The sequence below is a fragment of the Nymphalis io genome, chromosome 7 (assembly GCF_905147045.1).
Source record: "Nymphalis io chromosome 7, ilAglIoxx1.1, whole genome shotgun sequence".
In the NCBI taxonomy this organism is placed as follows: domain Eukaryota; kingdom Metazoa; phylum Arthropoda; class Insecta; order Lepidoptera; family Nymphalidae; genus Nymphalis; species Nymphalis io.
In genome coordinates, this window is record NC_065894.1 from 8,319,019 (window position 1) to 8,343,850 (window position 24,832).

The 24,832-nt window shown below is 33.3% G+C and overlaps 3 protein-coding genes across 5 annotated transcripts; 1 reads left to right on the forward strand and 2 right to left on the reverse strand.

Annotated features, from left to right (window-relative positions):
- Nucleotides 1-17: 17 nt before the first annotated feature.
- LOC126769579 (CLIP domain-containing serine protease B4-like) lies at nucleotides 18-5,079 on the reverse strand. Its single transcript, XM_050488437.1, has 9 exons — nucleotides 4,969-5,079; nucleotides 3,605-3,657; nucleotides 3,413-3,504; nucleotides 3,157-3,341; nucleotides 2,517-2,625; nucleotides 2,254-2,435; nucleotides 1,701-1,801; nucleotides 641-823; nucleotides 18-145 (listed from the first exon to the last, which is right to left on the reverse strand). Exons 1-9 carry the CDS (start codon nucleotides 5,033-5,035, stop codon nucleotides 35-37), a joined length of 1,083 nt encoding a protein of 360 aa, XP_050344394.1. The 5' UTR covers nucleotides 5,036-5,079; the 3' UTR covers nucleotides 18-34.
- A 3,923-nt stretch (nucleotides 5,080-9,002) lies between these two features.
- LOC126769585 (uncharacterized) lies at nucleotides 9,003-17,067 on the forward strand. 3 transcript variants are annotated; one of them, XM_050488446.1, is made up of 18 exons: nucleotides 9,003-9,286; nucleotides 10,230-10,340; nucleotides 10,425-10,555; nucleotides 11,450-11,711; nucleotides 12,472-12,501; nucleotides 12,830-12,901; nucleotides 13,710-13,733; nucleotides 13,822-13,857; nucleotides 14,339-14,395; nucleotides 14,709-14,747; nucleotides 14,824-14,862; nucleotides 14,948-15,145; nucleotides 15,291-15,350; nucleotides 15,501-15,606; nucleotides 15,949-16,014; nucleotides 16,359-16,430; nucleotides 16,636-16,740; nucleotides 17,000-17,067. In XM_050488446.1, exons 1-14 carry the CDS (start codon nucleotides 9,074-9,076, stop codon nucleotides 15,552-15,554), a joined length of 1,326 nt encoding a protein of 441 aa, XP_050344403.1. In that variant the 5' UTR covers nucleotides 9,003-9,073; the 3' UTR covers nucleotides 15,555-15,606; nucleotides 15,949-16,014; nucleotides 16,359-16,430; nucleotides 16,636-16,740; nucleotides 17,000-17,067. The 3 variants fall into 3 exon arrangements, with proteins under 3 accessions (XP_050344403.1, XP_050344404.1, XP_050344405.1); XM_050488447.1 differs by lacking the exon at nucleotides 13,710-13,733; XM_050488448.1 differs by lacking the exons at nucleotides 13,710-13,733; nucleotides 13,822-13,857.
- Nucleotides 17,068-17,371: 304 nt separating this feature from the next.
- LOC126769749 (uncharacterized) lies at nucleotides 17,372-24,465 on the reverse strand. Its single transcript, XM_050488666.1, has 6 exons — nucleotides 24,289-24,465; nucleotides 23,497-23,676; nucleotides 23,069-23,200; nucleotides 22,234-22,416; nucleotides 21,549-21,691; nucleotides 17,372-17,642 (listed from the first exon to the last, which is right to left on the reverse strand). Exons 1-6 carry the CDS (start codon nucleotides 24,463-24,465, stop codon nucleotides 17,372-17,374), a joined length of 1,086 nt encoding a protein of 361 aa, XP_050344623.1.
- Between the last annotated feature and the right edge of the window lie 367 nt (nucleotides 24,466-24,832).

A 24,832-nucleotide genomic window follows, 5' to 3' on the forward strand; every position in this document is an offset into this window, starting at 1 on the left:
GGCAATATATGTATATTAATAATATGTAATAGACTCAAGATGGCAAATTATCCACGATCCAATTGTAATAATGAGCTATGTTTGTGTACACACTCGGGACGCCCTCACTTCCGCAGTTTTCAGATCCAAATGACACAATACCGACCTGAAAAAAAAAATACCACATTACGTCTTGGCTTTTTATTTAAGTAAATATTTTACTTAACCAACTATTAAATAAAATAATATAAAGTACATATACATATAACCAAAACGTATTATAAATTCATAAATTATTTGCGTTTATATATTATATATTTTTATATTATTTTTCTTATAATTATTATTATTCTTGATAAATATTTTTTAAAACTATTTTAGTACTTAACATGATTGAATTGAAATAGTCTAATTTAATTAGCCTGAATCCTCTTTCCATCATATAACAATAACAAATGTTGTTTATAAACATAAAGTATCCTATGGCACGAAAAGGTGTTATGAATAGTTTACGAAAAACACCAAATTTCTGTCTCAGTTTTCTCTTCTTTTTTTCAATATCAGTAAATTTATTATATTTTTTGATAATATATAATACAGTTTTACACGTAAAGCTTATATTTTATAGTATTGAATATTTTTATAATAGCAGTATACATACTTGAACATATTGACCGTCTCTCTTCAGTAATAGAGGCGCTCCACCAAACCCGGAACAAGCGTCTTTCCCTTCTTCACCCCCTGCACATAGCTGGCCTTCGTGAATGGGAACCGATTCACCAAATATACGCTCACATGTCTCTAGAGATACTAATGGTACATCTAACTGTTGTTGGCGTCCAATCTAAAACAAACACGCAAACAGCTTTACTAAATGTTCCCAAAATCGCATTTATAAAAACGCTTATATTACTTTGAACTTCATTTCCTAATCCTCAAATGTCTATAAAAGAAAACTATCACCATACATAATATAATATAAAAATATATATATTAAATAAGAATATTAAAAGAAAAAAGGAGACACGTAAAGAAAATTCAATGAATGGAAGCATCATTTACAAAATTGTGTGCGTAATCTTGTGTCGCACACACTCACCATGCATCTGTCTGATATGTAAAAAATGTTGCCAATCGAAACTATTTACCCTTTTTTTTAAATATAATATTATATTTTGCTTCTAAATATTCAAAATTTTTATTATGAATTGACTATCTAAATGAATAAATCCTACCTTAGTATATACTTACGAGTATAGTGAATAGGTATAGTGTTGTTTATATTAAATCAAACAAACTATTTGTTTAGAACAGCGGTGAAAAATAATAATTACAATCAAATTAAAAAGTCTTTTGGATAATACTGATCGACTGAATAAAGAAATAAGTCATGAACGAAACCTTTCTTTATTTTATGTTTACTTAAAATAATTTCAGGTTAGCTGGTATTAACTAATACAATGCTATTGTGTAATACTGCGAAATAAAAAATATTTCGCAGTATTACATAGCATAATATTTAAACTGTCTTGTATTCATATTTGCCGCCCCTTATAAATAAATTTGATATAGTATATTTAGTAAAAATGATGCTAAGATATAACATTTAAATAATACTAAATGAATACTAACAAATATATAAACTATATTAAATATTTACAAACTATATATAAAATTTCGAATGCAAGGCTATAAAACTAATAGTATTACACAAATTGTACCAAATTGTTTTGTCCTGAGAGTTTTCCCCAGCCGACCAGCGAAGCGCGTTCGTTGATCACTATTTCCGGCTTATCATTCAAACAGATCGGAGCCGCTGTCACTGAAATAAAAGCATATCAAATTAGTGTCAAGATTTACTATCAGCTAACATAATAAGTTAACCTTGTACAAGGACAAATTTGAAATCACGCATTACTGTACTATACAATGAAATTTTCAATAATTACCTTCCCTTCCCGACTACGAACAGGTAAAATTATATATTTATAAATTAATAATGTAATAAGCAGTGAGTATCACTCAAAATATAGATATCTCCGACAGTGCCAATGTCTATGGGCGGTGGTGACCACTTTCTATCAAGTCGCCCATTTGGAAGTCTGCCAAAGAAAGAACCACAGGGATCGTATTATTTTATTTTTAATTTGTCAAATGCCCTTTTCGAAATATGCTTGTCATAAAGAAACAATTTTTTTTCATGATTTTTTTACGAGTTGTTTGAACTTCTACGGAACTAAATAATTATAGATTCAAAAGGTCTACAAAACTTACCGGAGTATTTGATTTCGTCTTTCAGTATTATCATGGCAATATCGTGTCTGAATATCTTTTGCTCATACCCGGGGTGAACAGACACACTCTCTACCTTAATCGCCTGAGTTGCTGGAGCGCAGAAGTATTCGTTACAATCAGGACTTTGGCTTATATCCCATTCACCAATAACAACACTTGACCTATTGACCAGAAATGTAATGAATTAAGGGAGCAAATTGATACTACTATTGTTGATTATGTATGAAGTAGGGTGTTCTTACAGCTTATATCCTTCAGGCTTGGCTAAAGCGCAATGTGCAGCTGTTAGAACAACGCGTTTAGCTATAATGGAGCCGCTGCAAGCGAACCTGACGTTGCCAGTGTCTTTATCTGAAATTTTATTACAAAAAAAGAAACAATTACAGCAATTATATAATATAATAAAGCTATCACACCATTCTATTGATTTTTTTCATAAATTGTCCAAATATTTACATTTATAAGAAATTATTAAATGTATATTTTATACTGACCAATTAAGTTACCATAAATAACTGCATCACAAAAAATTAATACCATGAAGTAGGTGCGACAAGGGGAATTAGTTAATGTTAATAAAAATCATTTGTTATTACAAAAACGTAATATTGATGTTCTTTTGCTCGAATTTGTTACGGCGGCCAATCCTAAAGTAGATTAGTTAGAAGATATTATAGCGTGCTAACAAAATTACCCTGTCTTTTCCCTCGCTTTCACAATCTGGTGAGACCGAAAATAATTCAGTGAGTTCTACATGTTTTCTGCATTACACACAAGTTGCACTTGCAACTTCCAAAATTTCGAGCTGCTACTGAACTATTATTGGCACGACCTGGGGCTTAAACCCAGAACCTATCCATTATACAAATGGCATATACTTACTTGTAAATCCAATTCTGGCAACCCAAGGATGAGCACCGATTCCGCTGTCTACACCATTCACCATACTCTTGCCGCATTCTCGAGTGCCCGGCTCGTAAAGGTGCGCACAATCACACGACGGACAACACACGTGGTCTTCGTTATTCACATTACCGCAGGTCAAGGAGTTTAGACGGTGAAAATACCTTATAAAATACATAAAATTATTGTACGTAGTTATTTGACGTATTATAAATCCATTCTATGGATAATTTACCTGTCTGAAGAAAAACATGAAAAGTCTAAGAGATCTTCTAATAATGGACATGCGCTAATTGGCACACATGACATATTGACCGGACATTGACTCTGTAATGGAAATAAAAAAATAAATGTAAAGATTTATTATTAAACTTACAATAACTTTGATTTCACTTACTTTACAGAGTAAAAATTAAAATAAACTTACTTGAGATAACGTATTTTCATCACGTGGGTTCATATCAATGCTAAGAGATACGGCTGCAAAATTTAAATGATATCTAGGTTAATTATTTGTGCACATATACAAAATATTAAAAAAAAAACATATTTTTAAAAGAAGAACGTCCAAATCCTCTCATCGTTTACGCTTTAAAATGTAAGACTTATGTTAAATAGACTGACCCAAAAAAAATCAAATGCAGGTTTTTGTCCATTCAGGTTTGTGTATAATATATAAGCCTAGATGGCCTAGTGGTAAGAACGCGTGAATCTTAACCGATGATCGTGAGTTCCAGCCCGAGCAGGCACCACTGAATTTTCATGTGCTTAATTTGTAATTATAATTCATCTCGTACTTGACGTGAAGGAAAACATCGTGAGGAAATCTGCATGTGTCGAATTTCACTAAAATTCTGCCACATGTATATTCCACCAAACCGCATTGGTGTAGCGTGGAGAAATAAGCTCGAAACCTTCTCCTCAAAAAAGGGAGAGGAGGCCTTAGCCCAGCAGTGGGACATTCACAGGCTGTTACTGTATAATACATTGTAACGGTAAACCGTTGTTTAAAGGCAAGTTAAATTGTAATCCTGATATTTTGATTGTGATGCTGCCTAGAAATAATACCACGATGGTAAATCAAGTCAAGAGAACGCCCAAACAACTTCCTATTTTCTTAAAAATTTTATTAAAATTATTTAAAAAAAAGAACACATTGAATAAAATTGATGTCAGAAAAATAAGATCATCCATCAATATTGCATGTGTGATTACAGTTGTCATTTCGAATAACCCTGAAATCGACCACAATAGAAATTATAACATCGAGGTTACAGTAACGATTATGTATGTTTGATGCACATAGTTATTGATATTACGAGTAAAATATTCTAATGTTTAAAACATTTCAATTCCAAAAACAATGCGGTAACATATAGATAACTTGGAAATTATTAGTCTATGAGCCAGTAAGCAATTGTACATATATTTAAAGATGATTTAAAAAATGAAATATACACATTTAACATAAGTTTGTTCATTATTGTGAAATAAATATTTTTAGTTTCATTGTAAACAATCTACATCTTCTTTAAATTAAACAAAAACTAACAACTACTCAATTTTTGATCGATTTTTCGCGGTACGAGTCTTATATTCATAACTGCAAGCTTTAATTTTATTTAAAATTGTAAAATAGTGAATAAAAAGTACTTTTAAACACTAACTTGAACAATGTTCATTTGGATTTGCTACTATTTTAACATAATGCCAGACCAATTAAAATAATAACACTATATATATGTAAATATACTGTTATATTTAGTTAAGGAATTATCGTTCATAACTTACTTCCAAATTGCGCGTTAACTGTTAACTTAAAAATAAACACAAGAAATATTACAGGAAAAGCAGTCATTTTCACAAACTTAATCACAGTTCATACGTTCATAATTAAGTACTTTCACAGTTTTTTGACAAACTACAATGTTTTTACTTTTTTTTTTACCAAATATATATTTTTAAGACGCAATTGATAATATGTTTTTCATTGTAGGCCGATAGCATGATCACAACAGAAATGATACGGTACGAAGCCACCGTTTCGACTGACGTGATGCAGGAATGCTCAACAATTGAATAATTTGAGTATTAATATAACTATACACTCATTAATAAAAATAATTTTTGATATCTTTAAGAAAATAAGATTTTATATGAAAATGTTAATGTTTTATTTATTTTAGTTAAATGTTTATAAAATTGTATTTACAAAAATAAGTTATCAAATCAAGGCATAAATGTCAGACTGTTATTCTAATAACTAGCTATAACTATAATACTCTTAAAAAATAAACGAAACTCTATGATTCATAATTATAATATAATATATTCTTCTTTGCTTAGAAATATCCTTTTTTTCATTTTTTTAACGTGTAAAACGAAATATACAATTAATACGTTGTATCTTAATTTCGTTACCATAAATATAAATTAAGATCTTAAAAAAAAAAAACTACAATCGTTACAAATCGTTTGTGATCTCTGAGCTGTGAATCACCGCTATGCGCCGCGCCGCTTCAGATTTATTAAGCGAATATTCACCATCATTTAGTATGATCGTGTACAACATATTATATCGCTGTTAAATTTACATTAATATCATTTAAGAAAGTTTTTTATCACATGTAATTTTAAAAACCGCTATTAACGATTCTATATCTTAAATATCTACTTAAAGATGAATTTATTGTACTTCAAGTTGTGCCCCGCGGTTTCATCCGCCTTAAATTAGGATCAACTAATGCCTTTTTCATTCAGTACGCTATATTGTCGTTTACAGCTATAATTTAAGTTTACAATTTTTCTTTAATAAACGGTATATCTAAGAACGTAAAAAAAGATTATTCATACTAGTTACTAACTAGTATTCTTAGTAACTACAAAGTTACTAATACCTTCTTAAACATAAACTCTCCGGCTTTATTATATTTTTTTCATTAAAAACTAGGCTGTTCTTTTTCTGACCAGACAACAGTGTACTTAATCTCAACTTAAGACTATGCTGCCAGTGGAATAATACGGCATATTAATTACATAATAACCTAACTTGGTTAGTCTGGTAGATATTTAATTTTTGTAAGAAAAAAGATTATATATATGAGTGAATGATAAAATTTCTCTTGTTGGCTATCCAGTCTTTACTTTTTTTATAATCCAAGAATACAAGTTAAAATTATTTGAATTGTATATTTTAACAAATAGTTTTAAAAATGTACAACGGCTAGGTTACTGTTATATTCTTAAAATAGCTGTGCCCGCGGTGTCACCCGCGTATAACTTAAATAAATCACTAAGAGCAGACTTATAATATTTCAGTATATACAACATTTTTAGTTTTATTTTTATAGGATATCAGTACTTATTGGTTTTCGCCGCACCGGTATCTACATAGGGCAACATACAATTGGCTATGAAAAAAACAGCATTCCCATAAATCTATTCCGACATACTTGAATATCTTTCCCTGTGCAAAAGACTGGTGGTAGAGCTTTGTGCAAGCTCGTCTGGGTAGGTACCACCCACTCATCAGATATTCTACCGCAAAACAGCAGTACTTGTTATTGTTGTGTTCCGGTTTGAAGGGTGAGTGAGCCAGTGTAATTACAGGCACAAGGGACATAAAATCTTAGTTCTCAAGGTTGGTGGCGCATTGGCTGTATAAGCGATGGTTGACATTTCTTACAATGCCAATGTCTAAGGGCGTTTGGTGACCACTTCCCATCAGGTGGCCCATATGCTCGTCCGCCTTCCTATTATATAAAAAAAAAACCATTACAGAAAATTGTATCCTTTTAAAACTGATAAGTAAATTTGTGTATTTAATAAATAAATACTTATTATCAACTAATGGCAGTAGGCGCGCTTTGCATATACGCGTGGGCACGTTTAACTGACTATGTCCAGCATAAGCTGTACCCTATTTAATATGATTGATCATGTAGATTTGAGCGCCACTTACATTGGAGATTCTAAATCTTTGAAAATGTCCTGTTAATTTATAGGTAGGTTAAGTTTTACCCAATTCAACTGAACAGTTATTTTATTGCATTTTTATCGAATAAATGTTTAATGAATAAATGATTATTGAAAGTGACATATTTATTAACCGATTGAAATAAAACAAACACTAGAGATTAAATTAAGTTTGCCACAATACATTAGTGAAAACTGCACCCAAATCAGTTAAGCCGTTCCTAAGATTAGCGCGCACAAACGCACAGACAAACAGACAATAATTCTAACAATATTTTTTTACTTTTATTATATGTATAGATAGATTTACATTCACTTTACCTTAACAATAGTTACTAACGAGTTAATATTCTTAATTAACCTTTAATATACCATAATGCTTTGTATTGTTATGATTCTCCATTTATTCGTACTGTGAGTAATAACATGCAAGCAAAGCCACGGATGAAATATTATAAAATTATGACAATAAAAATTAATTTTAATACAAAAAAATAACAATAAAGTATATGTCTCGCTGTTACGGAAAGGCCTACTCTAATTTTAAAGAGAAGGTACAGAGTTCGTTGCATCACGGTTGTATTGCATATGTGTATTAGGTACATGTGCCAAAATTACATGAATATGCAAGTTTTCTAACGACGTTTTCCTTTACCATCGGACAAAAATGCATAATGAACAAACAAAGGAGAAGAAAACTCAATGCGGTTGCCCAAATTTTATCTTCTGACTTCACTATCTACTGTCTTTGTAAATTAAAGTTTGTCTATATCCTGCTTTATTTTATTTAAATATTCAGTATGTTCCGACTCTCTCATATGAAAAGATTTTATCAACCAATTACTTAATTATATTACGCTGTCAAACATATATTTACCAAAATATTACTATAATACTCAAAAACTAAATGTACTATGTTTTTTTCATTTAAAATAATAATGTAATGAGTAATTTATTTATATAGATACGGATACAATTTTGTTATTGTAATTCGCACCTCATAACGTCTATTACTTTGATAATGTATTTTAATTCACACCGAAATTGTTGTTTCATAAAAAAAGACTCGAAATTCAACACGACGATCGGAGCGTGGCCGCTAATCTTGAGTGAAAATCAGTTTTTTTTTGTTACCCCATTGTTAAAGTCGGTTTTTGCGCGACCCGATGTCATTCACACTGGGTCACTGGACACTGAACCAGGTGTACTTCTACTGTTCATTTTAAATTAAAATATATTTCTGGTTCACAGAGACGCAAGCATCAACGCAGTTAAGATTATATTCTGATGCAACAAATTATGCGTAATTGCTTTTTACAAACATTGAAGGTTTTATTCAAGAAGTCTTTGCTTTATACAATATATACAATATACTTATTAAACTACTTATGAATATAATTGAAATAGTTTTAAAACATGTCACTTTTTAAATTTTCAAATTACACATCCGCATTTAAGTTCAAAGGCCTCAATTTGCTATTCATAGAGTGAACATTATTAACGCGCTTGACACAAATTACTTCCTAATCCGATAAAGATACCTGAATTATTCAAATCACAAAATATCACATGATATTATGATTACTTTTGTCTGTGGGTTAATTCTATAATCATTTTGTAATCAATCTCTGTTCTGATTAAAGGCATCGCCTTTAATCAATAGTAATAAGTAAATAAAATAGAAACATTTGAAGAAGATCGTATGACTATGCTTTTGAACTAAATAAATTCTTTTTAAAATGATTCTTGGCAGTCATTGTCTACGAAAACAAAACAATGACGGATTGATGACTAATTCAAATTTATATTAGAAGTTTCCATAGCTATGGCGTAGAAAATCAAAATCAATTAAAATATTTAATCAATAGCCAACAAAATGGCTAACTAAAAAATTGATCAGTTATAATAATTATTATAAACGATGCTTCTCGTCAACCAATACAATAGACAATACGACAACATGAACCACATATCCCCAATGAAACTGACAAGGAGTGCATCAGACCAGAATGTATTCTTCACTTATGTATGCCTGATCAATGAAGTGAAACCATCATTAAGTGGAAATAATAATGACATGAACTCAATGGACCGAAGACAAGGGAGATCGTTACATGTTATGAACTCTGACGAAGTTAGTAAACTATATTTCAATGGCAGAAGGAGAAAACATAAGCAAAACATTGATATATCATAAACTTTGCTATTAACGCTGCTATATTATGCACTACAAACAATTCTTAATATACTATATTTTAGTTATTTATAATACAAAAGTATTCCACTTAACTACTTATATGTTCTTTATTTATTATTTTTTTATAGTATAGGTAGGCAGACAAGCATATGGGCCACCTGATGGTGAGTGGTCACCAACGCCCATAGACATTGGCAGTGTAAGAAAATCGCCAACGCGCCACCAATCTTGGGAACTAAGATCTTATGTCCCTTGTGCCTGTAATCACACTGGCTCACACACCCTTCAAACCGGAACAACAATACCAAGTACTACTGTTTTGCGGTAGAATATCTGATGAGTGGGTGGTACCTACACAGACGAGCTTGGAAAAAGCCCTACCACCAGTTTCCTTTCAAAGGTCCGATAGCAACGTCGCCTACATCCATCATAATATTTTAGATCTCGCTTAATGCTGTTCTGTCAATTCAAAGTCAAAGCTAATTATTTTCACTACTTCTGCCGTTGGAATCGACTTCATTACTTACTTACATATTCAGCATCAATATTTTATATAATCATTTACTTAGTTTTATTCCATTTAATTGGGTCGACGCATTAATTTAATAGATATTGAAAATCTTTTACGGCCGCATTGCCTGACACCGACCTACCTCATCAATGATTTTGCTGGTTTTCCGATACTGCACGGATGATTTTAGGGCTTACGTGCTTGATAATGTTGCTTAACACGTAATTTAAGTCGGCTCTTACTAGAACTATGGGTTGAAATGAGATTTATTCTACTCTGTTGCGGGTGTTAACGGCTAAGGCATAGCTTGAATTGGAAATTGACGTTACATCTGCCCGGAAACTTAGATTTTAAATTATTGCTTCTCAGTTTGTTCAAGAAAATCCAATAAAAGTAGAGAGAACGAAAGCACACTATGAACTAATTACAACCAATCCACACAAAACTATTTCTGAACTTGAAATAGAGCGAAAATGTGAAGTGAGTAATTTGTATAATATATCTGAAATCAGTCAATATATTTTAATATGTATTAGAAATATGGAATTTTAATAAAAATTTTAGAGTGGTTATTGTGACGATGACAGCGATCTTTCTGACAGTGAAGAATATAACCAATACGTAAACCCAAAAAAACTGAAATTGACAAAAATGAAATGGTTATCTGAAGGAAGGGAAGGGTCAATAGATTCCAGGTAAAATATAATCTAACTTTAGACTCTTGTTATTTATTTTTCGGTGTTCAGATTCGCTGTCCTTCCAGAAAGTTGAATGCCTTAACAGGCACTAACATAAGACGTAAACGAAGAGGATTACAACATAATTTAAACTAAAATAGGTAAGAAATATTTGCATAAAGATTTAAGAGGGCATTTATAAAGAAAAGTAGTTTTTTATTTGATATTATGTATGGGTACATCAACTTAAAGTTAAAAATAAAAATATTTTTTGTAAACTACATATTTTCAAGGGTTGTTCTGATCAAAAATATAAAAGCATAAAATTGAAGCATTAAATCACGGATCTTCTCTAATCATACATTTTTCTGATTATGCTATAGGTTATTAAGAAAAAATACTTTAAGCATAATTAATTTGGTTATTACATCAGTCGCTGCGGAAAAAACAATTGACAGCGTTTATATATTAATTATTATTTTATAGTTATAAGAACTATATCATATTCTTCAGAATAATTTGTAAAACATGTCGTTATAGATAGATGAACGTAGAAATAAAATCGTACCGAAATGAATTTGCAGACTTTAGACTGCTGTCTTAAGATATAATAAGAATAATATATCATTATTGCTCCGAATTTTACTTGGCATATTTATATACTTGAAAAAATGCATTTGAAATGTTTGTTTAAATAAAGTAATTTAAATATAAGACTGTTATTACTTCCTTTCCATGTTTTATTATTATTATTTCGTACGAATTTAATACTCCATGAAAACAGTGAGAAATATGAAGGCACTGGCAAGATTTTTATGCAATTCCAATTTCTTCGCCAGTATTACTTTTTAGATTACGTAGATTTTTAAGTTAAAACATATACTCAAAAATCTTATTGTCATTTTATTTCAGTTCACAATCATTGACAACAAGCGGTTCAGCTAATTCAATTTGTAGCCGAGAATCTGATGACAGCATACATCATCGTTTTAGTTTCGGAGAAAAGTGCTTATCAACAATACTTAAGCTAGACAGAGAACACAATATGTTCGGGCTATCAAATATAACGATAGTTGGGAAAAACACATCCAAAAAAATACGCAAGGAAGAACCAGTGTTTCCTCAGACAGCTATAATACAAATATGTTGCGCAAAGGGCTGCTGCAAGAACAAGGCTCGTAACTACATTTAATTATTATATTATTTAATATTCATAATGTCATATTATTGCATCTATAACATACTAAATATTATCTACATATCTATTTACAGCTTTATATAATAAGCTGAAAGGTTTGTCTTTTTTGGATGCGCTAATCTCAAGTTAATCTAAATTTTTATTTGTAAAGATTCATTGAGGAAATAACTACTAGTATTTTTGCTTTGACTAGATTTTGCTTTTTATATTAGCTTTATATTTGTAAATAAGGTGAAAGTTGTGTATTATTTTTAGTGGAAGTTTTGTTATGTGTAAATAAGCGTAAAGACGTATAGTAATATATGATGCTGTTTACTTTTCTCAAAATGGGAGTAAATTATTAAAATAAGTATATAAGATATTAACTTTTACTTACGCCGTCGTTGTTGGTCATGGTCATGCGTAGCTAACTATGCGATCTAAAATGTTTACCCCTTTTAACAGTAATTACACAAGCTTCTTATTATAATCAGAACACAACATAAAAAAGCATTCATGTTTAGCTGTAAAATAAGTGATGTATAGATGATACCTATTGAGCCGTACTGGTAGTGACATAACGATAGTGAAATTTATCAAATTTATACATAATATATAGAATTATTGGCAGCAAAGATATTAACATTAATAAGTACTAATGGGCATTTTGATATAAAACAGCAAACAATATTAAAAAAAGCAAAATAATAATTAAGGAAAGTTATTATAACATTAACTTGCAAATATTTATTTACAGAGTAATACTGATCTACCTGCTTCTTTAAAGGTAAGATATATTCAGTAACTGCCCATAAATATCTCACAACTAGGGGCTCACGTTAGGAAATAGATTTATGGTTTGGTTCTCATCTTGGTATATACATATAGGCGTTATGGCATAATTTTATTTAAGACGAAAAAAACGTAAAACGATTATCGTGGGATGAAGAAAATATAACTGCACATGATCAATTTCTGCTACAGTAGTACTACATAATATTTGATTTTAGTTAATATTCACTTGCCCCATAGAGCCATCTTAGTTATCTTATTTAACATAAGTAAGTACATTAATAACATAGAACAATATATTTTAAGCAAATAAATTTTTTTAGTGTGGCGGATGTCGTAGTTGCTGTTATGATCCATATTGCCCGATTTGTGTGGGACCATGCGACTCGCCTTGTGTACGTATATATATATATATATATATATATATATATATATATATATATATATATATTATATTATTAAATAAGTTAAAAATAAATTTATAAGTTTTAAATAGTTTGTAAGTAAGTTTCCATAAAATAAATAATCAAAATATATTATCTCAAAATTGTTATTAACTATAAAGCTATTCTGTAAGAACAAACACTAAGCTCGCTGCAAACCAACACGACGCGAAATGTCAGAAAGTGACTTTTTTTTTATTGTATAGGACGAGCATATGGGCCACCTGATGGTAAGTGGTCAGCAACGCCCATAGACATTGGTATGTATGAAATATTAACCATCGCTTACATCGCCAATGCGCCACCAACCTTGGGAACTAATATGTTATATCCCTTGTGCCTGTAATTACACTGGCTCACTCACCCTTCAAACCGAAACACAACAATACCAAGTACTGCTGTTTTGCGGTAGAATATCTGATGAGTGGGTGGTACCTACCCAGACGAGCTTGCACAAAGCTCTACCACCAGGTAAGCTAGACATACTCGACGTATACGGCGTCGACTTTATTAATTATAACGCAACACGAAAACGTGTCTCAGTTTTCAATATTACACAAGTAATATACGAAGTGAGGTCTTACAGAATAGCACTACGATCCGGTTTCACTGCGATATTTATCGAGAAATATTCTATCACGTTGCACAAAGATTGGATTAATAAATAATAATATTATAAAAACTTATAGTTCATTTTGTAATTGTAATTGATTATCTTATCTATAAAAACGATAAAAATAACAATTTTTTTAATTTGCAGGACGATCCTCCCTGTCCATCACTTGTAAGATAATCATTATATTTTGATTGGAAATGATCGTACGTATATTTTTCTTTGTGTTTTTTAATTTAAATAAAAACTTGTATTTCAGTGCAGTCAGTGTCCAAGAGGGAAATGCAGTTGTAAGGTACTACTTTCATACAAACCAACCTTATTAGGAATAAGTAACTTTTAAAAAATATCTTGATAACATTTTTTTTTTAAATCCAATAAAATATTCTTAACATGGGTGTGACTAAAGTTATTTTTCTATAGGTGGTTATGGGTGGGCTTTGTGCTCGTCTGGTTGGATACCTCATACCATCCACTCAGTTATTATAATTTGGCTTATAAAGTGATATAGTGTGATTTATATAGCTGTGTTCTAGGTTGAGTTAGCCGGTGTAATCACAGACATATAGGACAAAATATCTTAGATACCTTGGTTAGCTACGCTTTAACAGTGTAAGAACTGGTTTATATTTATTATATGCCTAAGAAATGAGTCTATGAAAAGTAAACACTTATCATCAGGAGGCCTATTGCAAGTCTATCTTCATGAAATAACTTATTAACTAATCAAAAATAAATAACACGTACGGTAAACTTGTATTCCTCTTACTTTTCAGTCATTATGTCATCCTTCGAAATGTAGACTCGATTGCAATAACTATTATGGCTTGAAGGTAAGAATTCTAATAATTATCATAATTATAATGCACCAGAAAAACCAGGCTGACATTGTCCTGATTGTAAACAGCTTAAAAATTGAAGTGCTTGGGCCGTCATCTAGCTTATAAATATAATAAAGTGGCTATATATTAAAAAAAATCTTCTCCGTGAAATAATACATCATAGAGTATCGTCGACAGGATTGGTTCTCCGCGTTCCACGTGACACGCCTCAAGCTTGTGATAGCTGGGCCATGAGCAGAATGAGACCTTATAACAATCAATCATTTGTTTTTCATGTTTTGATTAATTATATTCTGAATTTCAGGTATCATTTAAAAGGAAACCTAAATTTGAACCATCCCCTGTAAGTTCTTTTAATCAAATTGAACAACAAAAAATTCTACATAGTTTTATTTATTAATTATTCTTATATATTTAAGCTGGAGTTAACGCCTCGATCTAGTTGCATTTTACAAAAGGTAATTTCTGAATATCATACTACCATTACTAAATAATGGTGTTCATTGTGAAGGTATTACATATGTATATTGATCTCTTTTTCAGCCAATGGCCGCTAGGTCTTGTCACCATTTTCCGCAATGTCTTCCTCCCTCTTCCTGCTTCCCTTATTTGATGCCGTGCTACTGGCCAGCGCGAGCTGGAGCCCCTTGTAACCACCCATCGCGATGTTTCCATAATCCACCCTGTAGAGCTCCAAGAAAAAGAAAGTATCCAATTCCGCCTGAAGAACGATGTCCTACCGTAAGTATATTTTTAATAAGACACAAGATTATTTTATTATTGTATCAATAATTTGTGATGTAGGTTTTTTTTACATTTTATAGTGCATTTGTGAACATCTTTACATAATCTTATTAATTTTTTTATTTTTATAAAATATTTTTAGACTGGTAAATGTCTCGATGAATCGAAGAATACTAAATGTGAAAATCAATTTTGTCTCGGGGTGAGTTAACTTTATTTTTTATTAAGAAACTATTTAGAAAAAAGAACTGTTAAAATGCTACACATGATTTTTTTTTAAATTGATAATTCTAAAGTAGCGCTCAGAGTTGAGTTGATATGTACAAAAAATATTTGTGTATTCTTTTTCTAGAATAATCCATCTACGAAAACGGCAATTGAAAGTAGATTTGGAGAAAAGAAATGAAAATATAATGGTTAAAACACCAGAAGACCACCGCTCTTGTTCGTGTATAGGGGTAACTAATATATTTATTATATACGATCGTATGGTTCGTAATACACATTCGTTTATTTATTGTTTTATGTGGCGTACGCTCAAGGTTGGCATGATTTTTCGCCACCAACAACACCTTCAACAATCATCATCTTATTTCTGCCAATTTACAAAAACCTTAATGATTTATACACCTTTCTCATGACTCCCAACTTCGTCCATTTGTAAAAACTGTATGAAAAATCATTTGGTAGTTTTTGAGTTCATCGCGTTCAGACAGACAGACAAGGCGAAGTTGACTTAGTTTAAAACATGAAGTGATTTTGTTTTACATTATACAACATGCACTACATATTTGTTTCAGACAATTGAAATAGTTTCCTCGAAAACAATTTATAATAATAAAAAGACAAAAAAACAGTTACTCAAGGTAAATTTAATTTACATTTTTTGAATTTATTATATATTAATAATACGGACTGTTATTTGCCCCTAAACAGGTCCGCTTGTTGGTTTTTCGAAAGTTTATATTTTTAATTATATGGATATAGCTGCAAATCTTTATCCGATACATGCAGATCTCCTCATAATGTATTCGTTAACCGTAGCAAGTACGCGGCAAAGATACAAATTAAGCAAATTAAAACTTACCAGGAAACTCAGAATTTGCACGACCTTCGGTTATGATCCATGTAAGCCAGCCCCACCTACCAGTCTATCTAAAACGAAAACTATTTTTGTTGTCCTTATAATAACAGACCTTGTCCTCCACAGAAAAAAAATAAAATATCTCAATGCGAATGTGACTCACCTACTTGCTCAAACTGTTTCGTTAGGAAGCCTGAGGTATAAATCAAATATTTTATTCAAGCACAACGTTTACTTCATAATGTAAAACCATAAAAAATTGAAAACTCAAAATATGTATAAAATCATATGTAAAGTGCCCTAATGTATAGCTCCAATATAATGAAACACTGTTTGCCCCCTAAGACACACTTTTCTAGTTTAGGGGTCAGGATTTCAATTAAATAAAATATTACTATTGTAGGTTAAAACTTCCAAAACAGACGAAACTTTACTGTCAGACGTGAACGATGTGTGTCAAATTTCTAACAGCAGACATTGAAATTACTTTTATCAAGAGAAGCGTGAGGTACGCTTATTACTTTTTATGCTAATGTTTTAGTAAATTTCTAAACTTGTTAATTTAAATGAGTAATCGAGAAAATATAGACAGAACGTGATCATGAACATGTCAGTTCTATGAGAGTGTAATGTGTTTTATGGTGCCCAATAAATAGTATTGTTTATATTTATTATATGAATTGGCTTACCATAAGATCATAATAAAAAAACTTTTTTATTATGACTACGACTGATGTAACTAAAAAAATTTTTTTTTTCCATTTCAGGTAACCTCAGCAACATACATATTTTTTTGACATTGAATGATTTTTCTTACTAAAGTAATGGATTAAACCACAAGTTGTTTTTTTTTTAAATACAATATTTACTATTTTGTGATTGGACATTCCTTAATTATTTAAATACATAACGCGAGACTCGTCTACTTTTTACACAGATCCCATAATTTTCCCATGAAGTGAATGTTAAATTTAATTAGGATTTTTTCAATGTTCGTTTGTTAAGGTAAAAAGCAAACAGACAGATTTACTACACATTTATAATTATCGGGTTGACAAAATAAATATTTTGTAGTCTTGTTCGTCTACGAATAATGTAAACTGATCAGATAAACAATATAATTTATATAAATAAATATTTCAAGGTACAAAATCTCTTGATACGACAAATTTCTTAACACATGGCTTATGTGCTTGCCTGTAATGCTTATATTGGTCGATTACCGTATAAGGAGGGGTGCCTTGAGCAATATGGCAGTAATCACTGCAATACATGAAAGGAGCCATATTTGTTTGATAAGGGTTAGGGGGAAATGGTGCCAAATCGAACATCTCTCCATGATCCCAGGAAGCGAGAGAAGAAGACGCAAACGGTAGTTTGTATTTCTTCTTCATTTCCGATACAAAAACTCTGGAAATGAAAATATGATACAAACCTTTGACCAATAATTATTATAGATAACCAATATCTTTTTGTCTTCTATAACTTAAAAAATCAAATCTTCTATCCATATTAATAAGTGGTGATTTTTTTTGTAATGTCTAACTGAAAAAATACTAAGCCAATATACATAAAACTTATATAAGATGCAGCGCGTTTCGAAGAAGATTTTAGTATATTGAAACGGGAAGGTAATAATGATAAATATATAAATAATCGAATGAATATTTATATCTTAATCCTTTTCCAATTCCCCACCGTTATTTTTCTGTTGTCATGGCCACTTCTCTCATCCGTTATTTTTTGTTGCCATAGCAACATTTTTGTACATAAACGAATGACTTTCCGAAATGAGTCGGATCGGGTATTACATTCTGTCACTCGAATGTGACACCAGTAATGGTTACAGGCGGGCTTGACTTGGTTTGGCTTGTCTCGTCTCGGCATGTGGCGTGACGATATGTTCCTTCGTCGTGATACTCTTGTCAGAGCGGTCGTGGTCGCCATGAAGTATTATGAATTATTCGGAGCAGATGTTATTCGCCTCACGAGCCTTCGCCATAAGTCCCTGTTAGTGGTGAGCTTGGTGCATTCATGCAAAGGACCGCCAACATTTGTTTTTATTTGGTCGGTCCATCGCATGGGCGTCCTTCCACGTGGTCTGATGCCATCCACCTTGCCTTGAATAACAAGGCGCTCAATGGAGTCATTTCCTTGCCGGGAGACGTGTCCAAAAAATGTTAGTATGCGCTTTCGAACCAGCGCCGAAAGACGCTGTTTGATGCCGAGTTCTTGAAGAATGGAGATATTGGTACGAGATTTGGTCCACGTAACTCTTAGCATTCGTCTCCAGCACCACATCTCCAGAGCATCGATCTTCTTTTTTTTGACCTGCCACAAAGTACACGTCTCCGCAGCGTATAGAAATATGGGGAAAACAAGCGTTTGTACGAGCCGGATCTTGGTTGCTTTGGTAATGTTTCTGTTCCTCCATATTTTCTTCAGCCTCTCCATTGCAGTTCTTGTAATTGTCATACGTCGCTTGACCTCATCTACGCATCCGCCATTATTCGATATATAGGATTGGACGACCTCACAGTTCGCAATCTGAGTGATCTCGGGTGAGTTGTTTTTCGCCCGGTCTACGATCATCATCTTCGTTTTACTGCGGTTAAGCTTTAATCCGAATTATTGGCATACGCGCTCCATTTTAAGAAGCAATTCTTCCATATGAACTGCGTCAGACGCAAACAGGTTGTGTCGTCGTGGGTCGTGTCGTCGGCATAACGCAAATTCGTAATCTTGCGCCCACCAACTGCAACACCGTCACTCCAGTCCTCAAGCGCAATGCGCATTACCAGTTCTGTGTAAGCATTGAACAGGAGCGGTGATATTATGCATCCTTGGCGGACTCCAGCTGGGATGAAAGTTTTCAGATAAAACATCATCCGTCCACACGGATGCAGTCCCATCTTCGTAAAGACGTCTAAGAAGATGAACTAAGTGTTTCGGTGTACCCATGTCCAGTAACACCCTCTATAGTTTGGGCCATTTAACTGAGTCAAATGCCTTTGAGAAGTCAAAAATAAGTAGGCTTGTTAAACTCTCGTGCCTTTTTTTTTTTATATGTCCGGGATGACAAATGACTACTCCACCTGATGGTAAGTGGTAGTAGAGTCCAAACGCGACGACGGCCAGTACAGACGGGAAAAACGTTCTGCACTAGCCACCTTCGCCTTGCCGGCCCGCAAGATGCCTCTTCACGCCTCGTTTGAAGGATCCCGAGTTTTAAGAGGAGGGGAACACGTGAGCTGGTAAGGAATTCCATTTTTTGGAAGTGCGACAAAGAAAGGAGTTGCAAAATTTCTTTGTGCGCAAAGGAATTGATGTCACAGTTAGGCGGTGACATCGAGAACCAGCTCGCGTGGACTTAAGAAGGAAGGGGGAAGAAGGAATTAGAGAGAATAATTCCTCAGAGCACTCACCGTGATACAGTCGATAGAAAGCGCTCAGTGCTGCTATCTCGCGACGCAATTGTAAAGGTTCAAGGGTGTTTGTGACCTTTACGTCGCCAATAATGCGTACTGCACGTCGCTGCAACCGGTCCAAGGCTTCCAGTAGGTACTTAGCGGAGCCATCCCAAAGGTGCGAGCAATATTCAACGCAAGACCGTACCTGTGTTTTGTATAACAGGCACAGTTGTTGTGGCGTGAAAAAACGCCGCACCTTATTCAGAACTCCGAGTTTCCGTGAAGCTGTTTTTATAATAGCCTCGATGTGATCCCTTGGACTAAGGTCGCAGCGAACGTCCATCCCCAGCATGGCGATTTTGCTTTGTATCATCAGCGGTGTGCCACAGAGGGAGGGATGAGGGTAAAATGGTGACTTTTTCGCTTCTCTATTATCTGGCGAACAAAGAGGATCTGTTCACGTGTACCCCTTCCTTTTACAAAACCGGCTTGTTCTGGTGCAACTTCCTTGGACAGAAAGTTCTTCAGTCGTTCATTGAGTATGTGTAGCAAAATTTTACTAGCATGAGATATGAGGGCTATAAGGCGGTAGTTGCTACACTTCTTAGTTGAACCCTTCTTGTGCAAAGGAATGAAAACTATGTGAGACTATTCTGTAGGCCATGTTCCTGAATGCCATATCTTGTTGCATATTTTGTGGAAGATATTGACATCTATGTCGCCTAAGGCTCTTATAGTTTCGATCGGTATAGCATCTCTTCCTGTGGCTTTCCTTTTCTTTAGATGCATAAATGCGGCTTTTACTTCCGATCGAAGAATGTCTGGCTCTTGGTTTTCATTTCCGGGCTCTATATCAGGAAAGTTTTTCGACTGGTTGTCCTGGAACAAGGACGGACAGTATCTCTTCCAAACGTCAATTATATGATTTAGTTCATTGACCACTCTACCATCACTATCTTCAATGACCCAGGTCTTGGAAGGAAGTGTCTTTGTGATGGATCGAATTTTATGATAGAGATCTCTGGACTCATGTCTATTTGCATGAGCATCGATTTCCTCACATATTTTGCAGAGATAGGCATTATAATCCTTCCTGCAACCTGCTTGAATTTGTGCTGACAGTTTGTTTAAGTCGCCAATGCCTGCACCTGTTGACTTTAGCGTGCATCTCCGTTCGACTAGTTCTAAGGTATTATCTGACATCCAGTGTTGTCGCTTGCATGTTTTGGCGTAGCTTGTAATACGTTCCAGTTGCTGAATTTCCATGGAGAGCCTAGTTCCCTGTAGCCCCGTGGCCATGGCAATCGTATTCTCTCTGTTCGTAGTTTCATGTTGACTTTCTTGGGAAGGATAGTTGCATTGGTTTCCCCTTGCCTTCTGCACCAATCCTTTTGGAGATTATTTGTATCCCCAGGCTGTTGAAGCCTCTTCTGTTCTAGGTTACCCAGCCAGGTCTTAGTGGTTATACCGCCACAGCTCGGTCGCCAGAGCCTCGTCAGTTATCTAGCAGGAAGCACCACGGGCAGGCGAGGTTGGCGTTTTGGGTCGACTAGACGGTATTGTCGTTCTCCCCCTTACCCCCCGTGACGATATGTAGCGTGGCGTTATGTGGCATGCCGTTACAATATATATATATATATATATATGCGCCACCAACATTGAGAACTAAGATGTTATGTCGCTTGTGCCTGTAATTACACATGCTTACTCACCTTTCAAACCGGAACACAACCAATACCAAGTGCTACTGTTTTGTGGTAGAATATCTGACTAGTGGGTGGTACCTACCCAAACAAGCTTCCACTTAGCCCTACCACCAGTACATTATTATTTTTCGTAGCTTAACCGCAACTGGCATGACAAGCATGAAATTCATGTTCTTGTATAAAAATAAAACTTAAAATACCCTTGAATATTATTGACAGGATTATGACAAGCAGCCACTTCCTTATATTCTTTCTTCACATGAATTCTATCATATACACCTTTGTGTACCTTAGCGGTTAAGGGCATCCATATTTCCTTATGTCTTGGCCCAAAGCCTCGTACCTTAAATACAGTTAATAAAAAAAATTACACTCGTATATGTGTTAATGATATTAATCTTAATATGTATCAATGCTCCTTAAAAATATTATTTAATAAAACCCGCAGTGGTCAAAATTTGACCATAATTAATTGATAATATTTCTTCTATGCATACATTTTTTAATGATATTTGGCAAAACACGATTTGAACGGTTTTGGTAATAATTATTACAAAATACCTTAGGTACAAATAGCCGAGATGGCCCAGTGGTAAGAACGCGGGAATCCTAACCGATGAGCGTGGGTTCAAATCCGGGCAAGCACCACTGAATTTTCATGTGCTTAATTTGCGATTATAATTCATCTCGTGCTTTACGGTGAAAGAAAACATCGTGAGGAAAACCTGCATGTGTCTAATTTCACTGAAATTCTGCCACATGTGTATTCCACCAACCCGCATTGGAGCAGCGTGGTGGAATAAGCTCCAAACCTTTTCCTCAAAAAGAGGAGAGGAGGCCTTTAGCCCAGCAGTGGGACATTCACAGGCTGTTACGAATACGGACCTTAGGTACGTTAAATTCTGAATAAAATGTGATCTGATCCTTAGCCGCGACTCCGTATTGTTCATCTACCGTGAAAGGTCTGTTGCAAGATCTGTAAGTTGACACGTAAGGATCAAGAAGTCTGCGGAATCCACCATCACTATCTGATATAGCAGGAACCTCGTTTCGACCAGATGCAACCACCTGAAAAATGCAACAATTAGTTTAATTATATCTTTAAATTTTTTTTGGTACAATTATTTACCCAAGAAACACGATATTAAATATTTCATTAATTAACTATTTACCAATTAATAAAAACAAACTTTAAATGTTTAAATAATATTCATAAATAAGGTATAACATTTTGTATCTATCATGTATGATTTTCATACAGGATACATAAATTAAGACGTAGATATATGATTAATACATGTACATGGGCAAGCGCCACTGAATTTTCATGTGCTTAATTTGTGTTTATAATTCATCTCGTGCTTGACGGTGAAGGAAAACATCGTGAGGAAACCTGCATGTGTCTAATTTCATTGAAATCCTGCCACATGTGTATTCTACCAATCCGCATTGGAGCAGCGTGGTGGAATAAGCTCCAAAACCTTCTCCTCAAAAGGGAGAGGAGGCCGTAGCCCAGCAGTGGGACATTAACAGGCTGTTACTGTACTGTACATGTACATTTTCTTGCTGGTTATTCTTGGTAGAATCTACGTTCCTAACCGGTTAGCTTCACATTAAATTGTATCTTGTACAATGACTACTTGAATAAAGTACATTTAGATCCTGCTGTTTTGTTTTATTAGTGCAAGAATATAAAACAACTGATTTACTTCTATCTTACGTCAAAAATATATTCAGGATCTGGTGACTTGACAACGATCTCTGGAGGTGCAGTGGGCGGTGCTGCGATGCCTCTAAAACTGTCTTTCATTTCCGATATCATAGTTGGTTGTACTATGTTCTTACTTTGTAACTGAAAAAAAGAACGATACGATGTGCTTATAGATAAAATGGTAATAATGCTAGTTGTAGTAATTCAGCTTCTGAATATATTTAAAAAAATGTACTTTAAATAGAAAGTTAGGGCAAATGGGCCATAATTATGTTGTTCAAGACTTTAATATAAAGATATTTTTATTCAATAGAAAAATAGATGAATGTATAAATCGGCGGATGGATATATATGTCTGCATAAAAAAAACTTTAAAACTTTCTTAAAGTGGTGGTCGTCCAAAATGGATAACCAATATGTTAAATTTTTGCTAATACCTTTTTCTCGACGCCGGTCATGAAAATCACTCTTCGACAGTTGATGGCGCAGTCGGATCTCTCCATCGCTTTATTTGGGTTAGGTTTCACGCAATATTCACCAGTGGTAGTTTTGTATGATTCCTTCTCGACCACCATGTCTCGTCCAGTCACTCGCTCGGGCAGTGGGTCATCAATTTTCTTAAAATGATAATATAATAATATGCTTAAATACTAATATTATAAAATTGAAAAGATTTTTGCTTGAACGCATGAATCTCAGGGTCTACAGGAAAGATTTGATCAAGTATGTTTGCGTTGGATAGCCCATGTATAAAGATATATTATAGACTATTATGTATCTTCACACTATGAGCCACTGGCGCACAAAACGCGCGATGCACCGTTTTATTATAGACCGAGTAGTAGACTACTAGAAAACCGACACTTTAATACATTTTTATTTTTATACTTTTAAACATTTAAATATTGAATATTGATGCAATGTTATATATATTTAACACTATTATACGTACCAGAAAAAAAATAGATACGTAACATGCCACAAGAGAACTTTAGTATAAAAGGCATGCTTATCGTTATATACATATTTATATACATACATTAACGTATGGACAAGAAGAAAAAAAGTACTTCCATATTTTTTTTAAATAAAAAGAGACTTGTACAGATAGTGTGGCAGTGAGTTCCATGGTCTAGCTGCATTAACAGTAAAGGATTAAGATTCGAAATCATTATTCTAATACATTGAATATGAATGAATGTTTGATTTAACATTAAACAAAAACTTACGCAATCCAAGCTATGCGGTATCGCTGGTATGTATCGATGTGCTATACTTGTCGCCGTTCTGGTTTCATTGTTGGAAAGCCTTAAGGGAATGTTATAGTATACGTTGCCCCATGTGTTCACATTCTGTATGAGTAGATCGTTGAGAACAAGTGGCTTACTGGCCTTTATTTTTGCCATGGTTTGAATTTATAAATATAAAAGTAGGGTTACAAAAATTATAATGATTAGTCTTATGACAAGCAACTAATGACAAGCGTTACATAGGTAACAAATCTGTCGATATGTCTCCTTGAAGGTTTTATTGCAGATGTAAATCTCATATTATTAATGTCCTATTTTATGTTAGTTTAATTGGAAGCATTTAGATATTGTTATGTAAAAAGTAAAATATACGTTAAGTCAATTTTAAATGTAATAATTCTTTAATAAATAATAAAAATAACAATTAAATGAGCATGTTGATCGTAATGAGTCGCTGTTCTCACTGACCATTTTTAGTATAAATATGAGTGCATGAGTGTGAGTGTGTGTATGGTGAATTAAT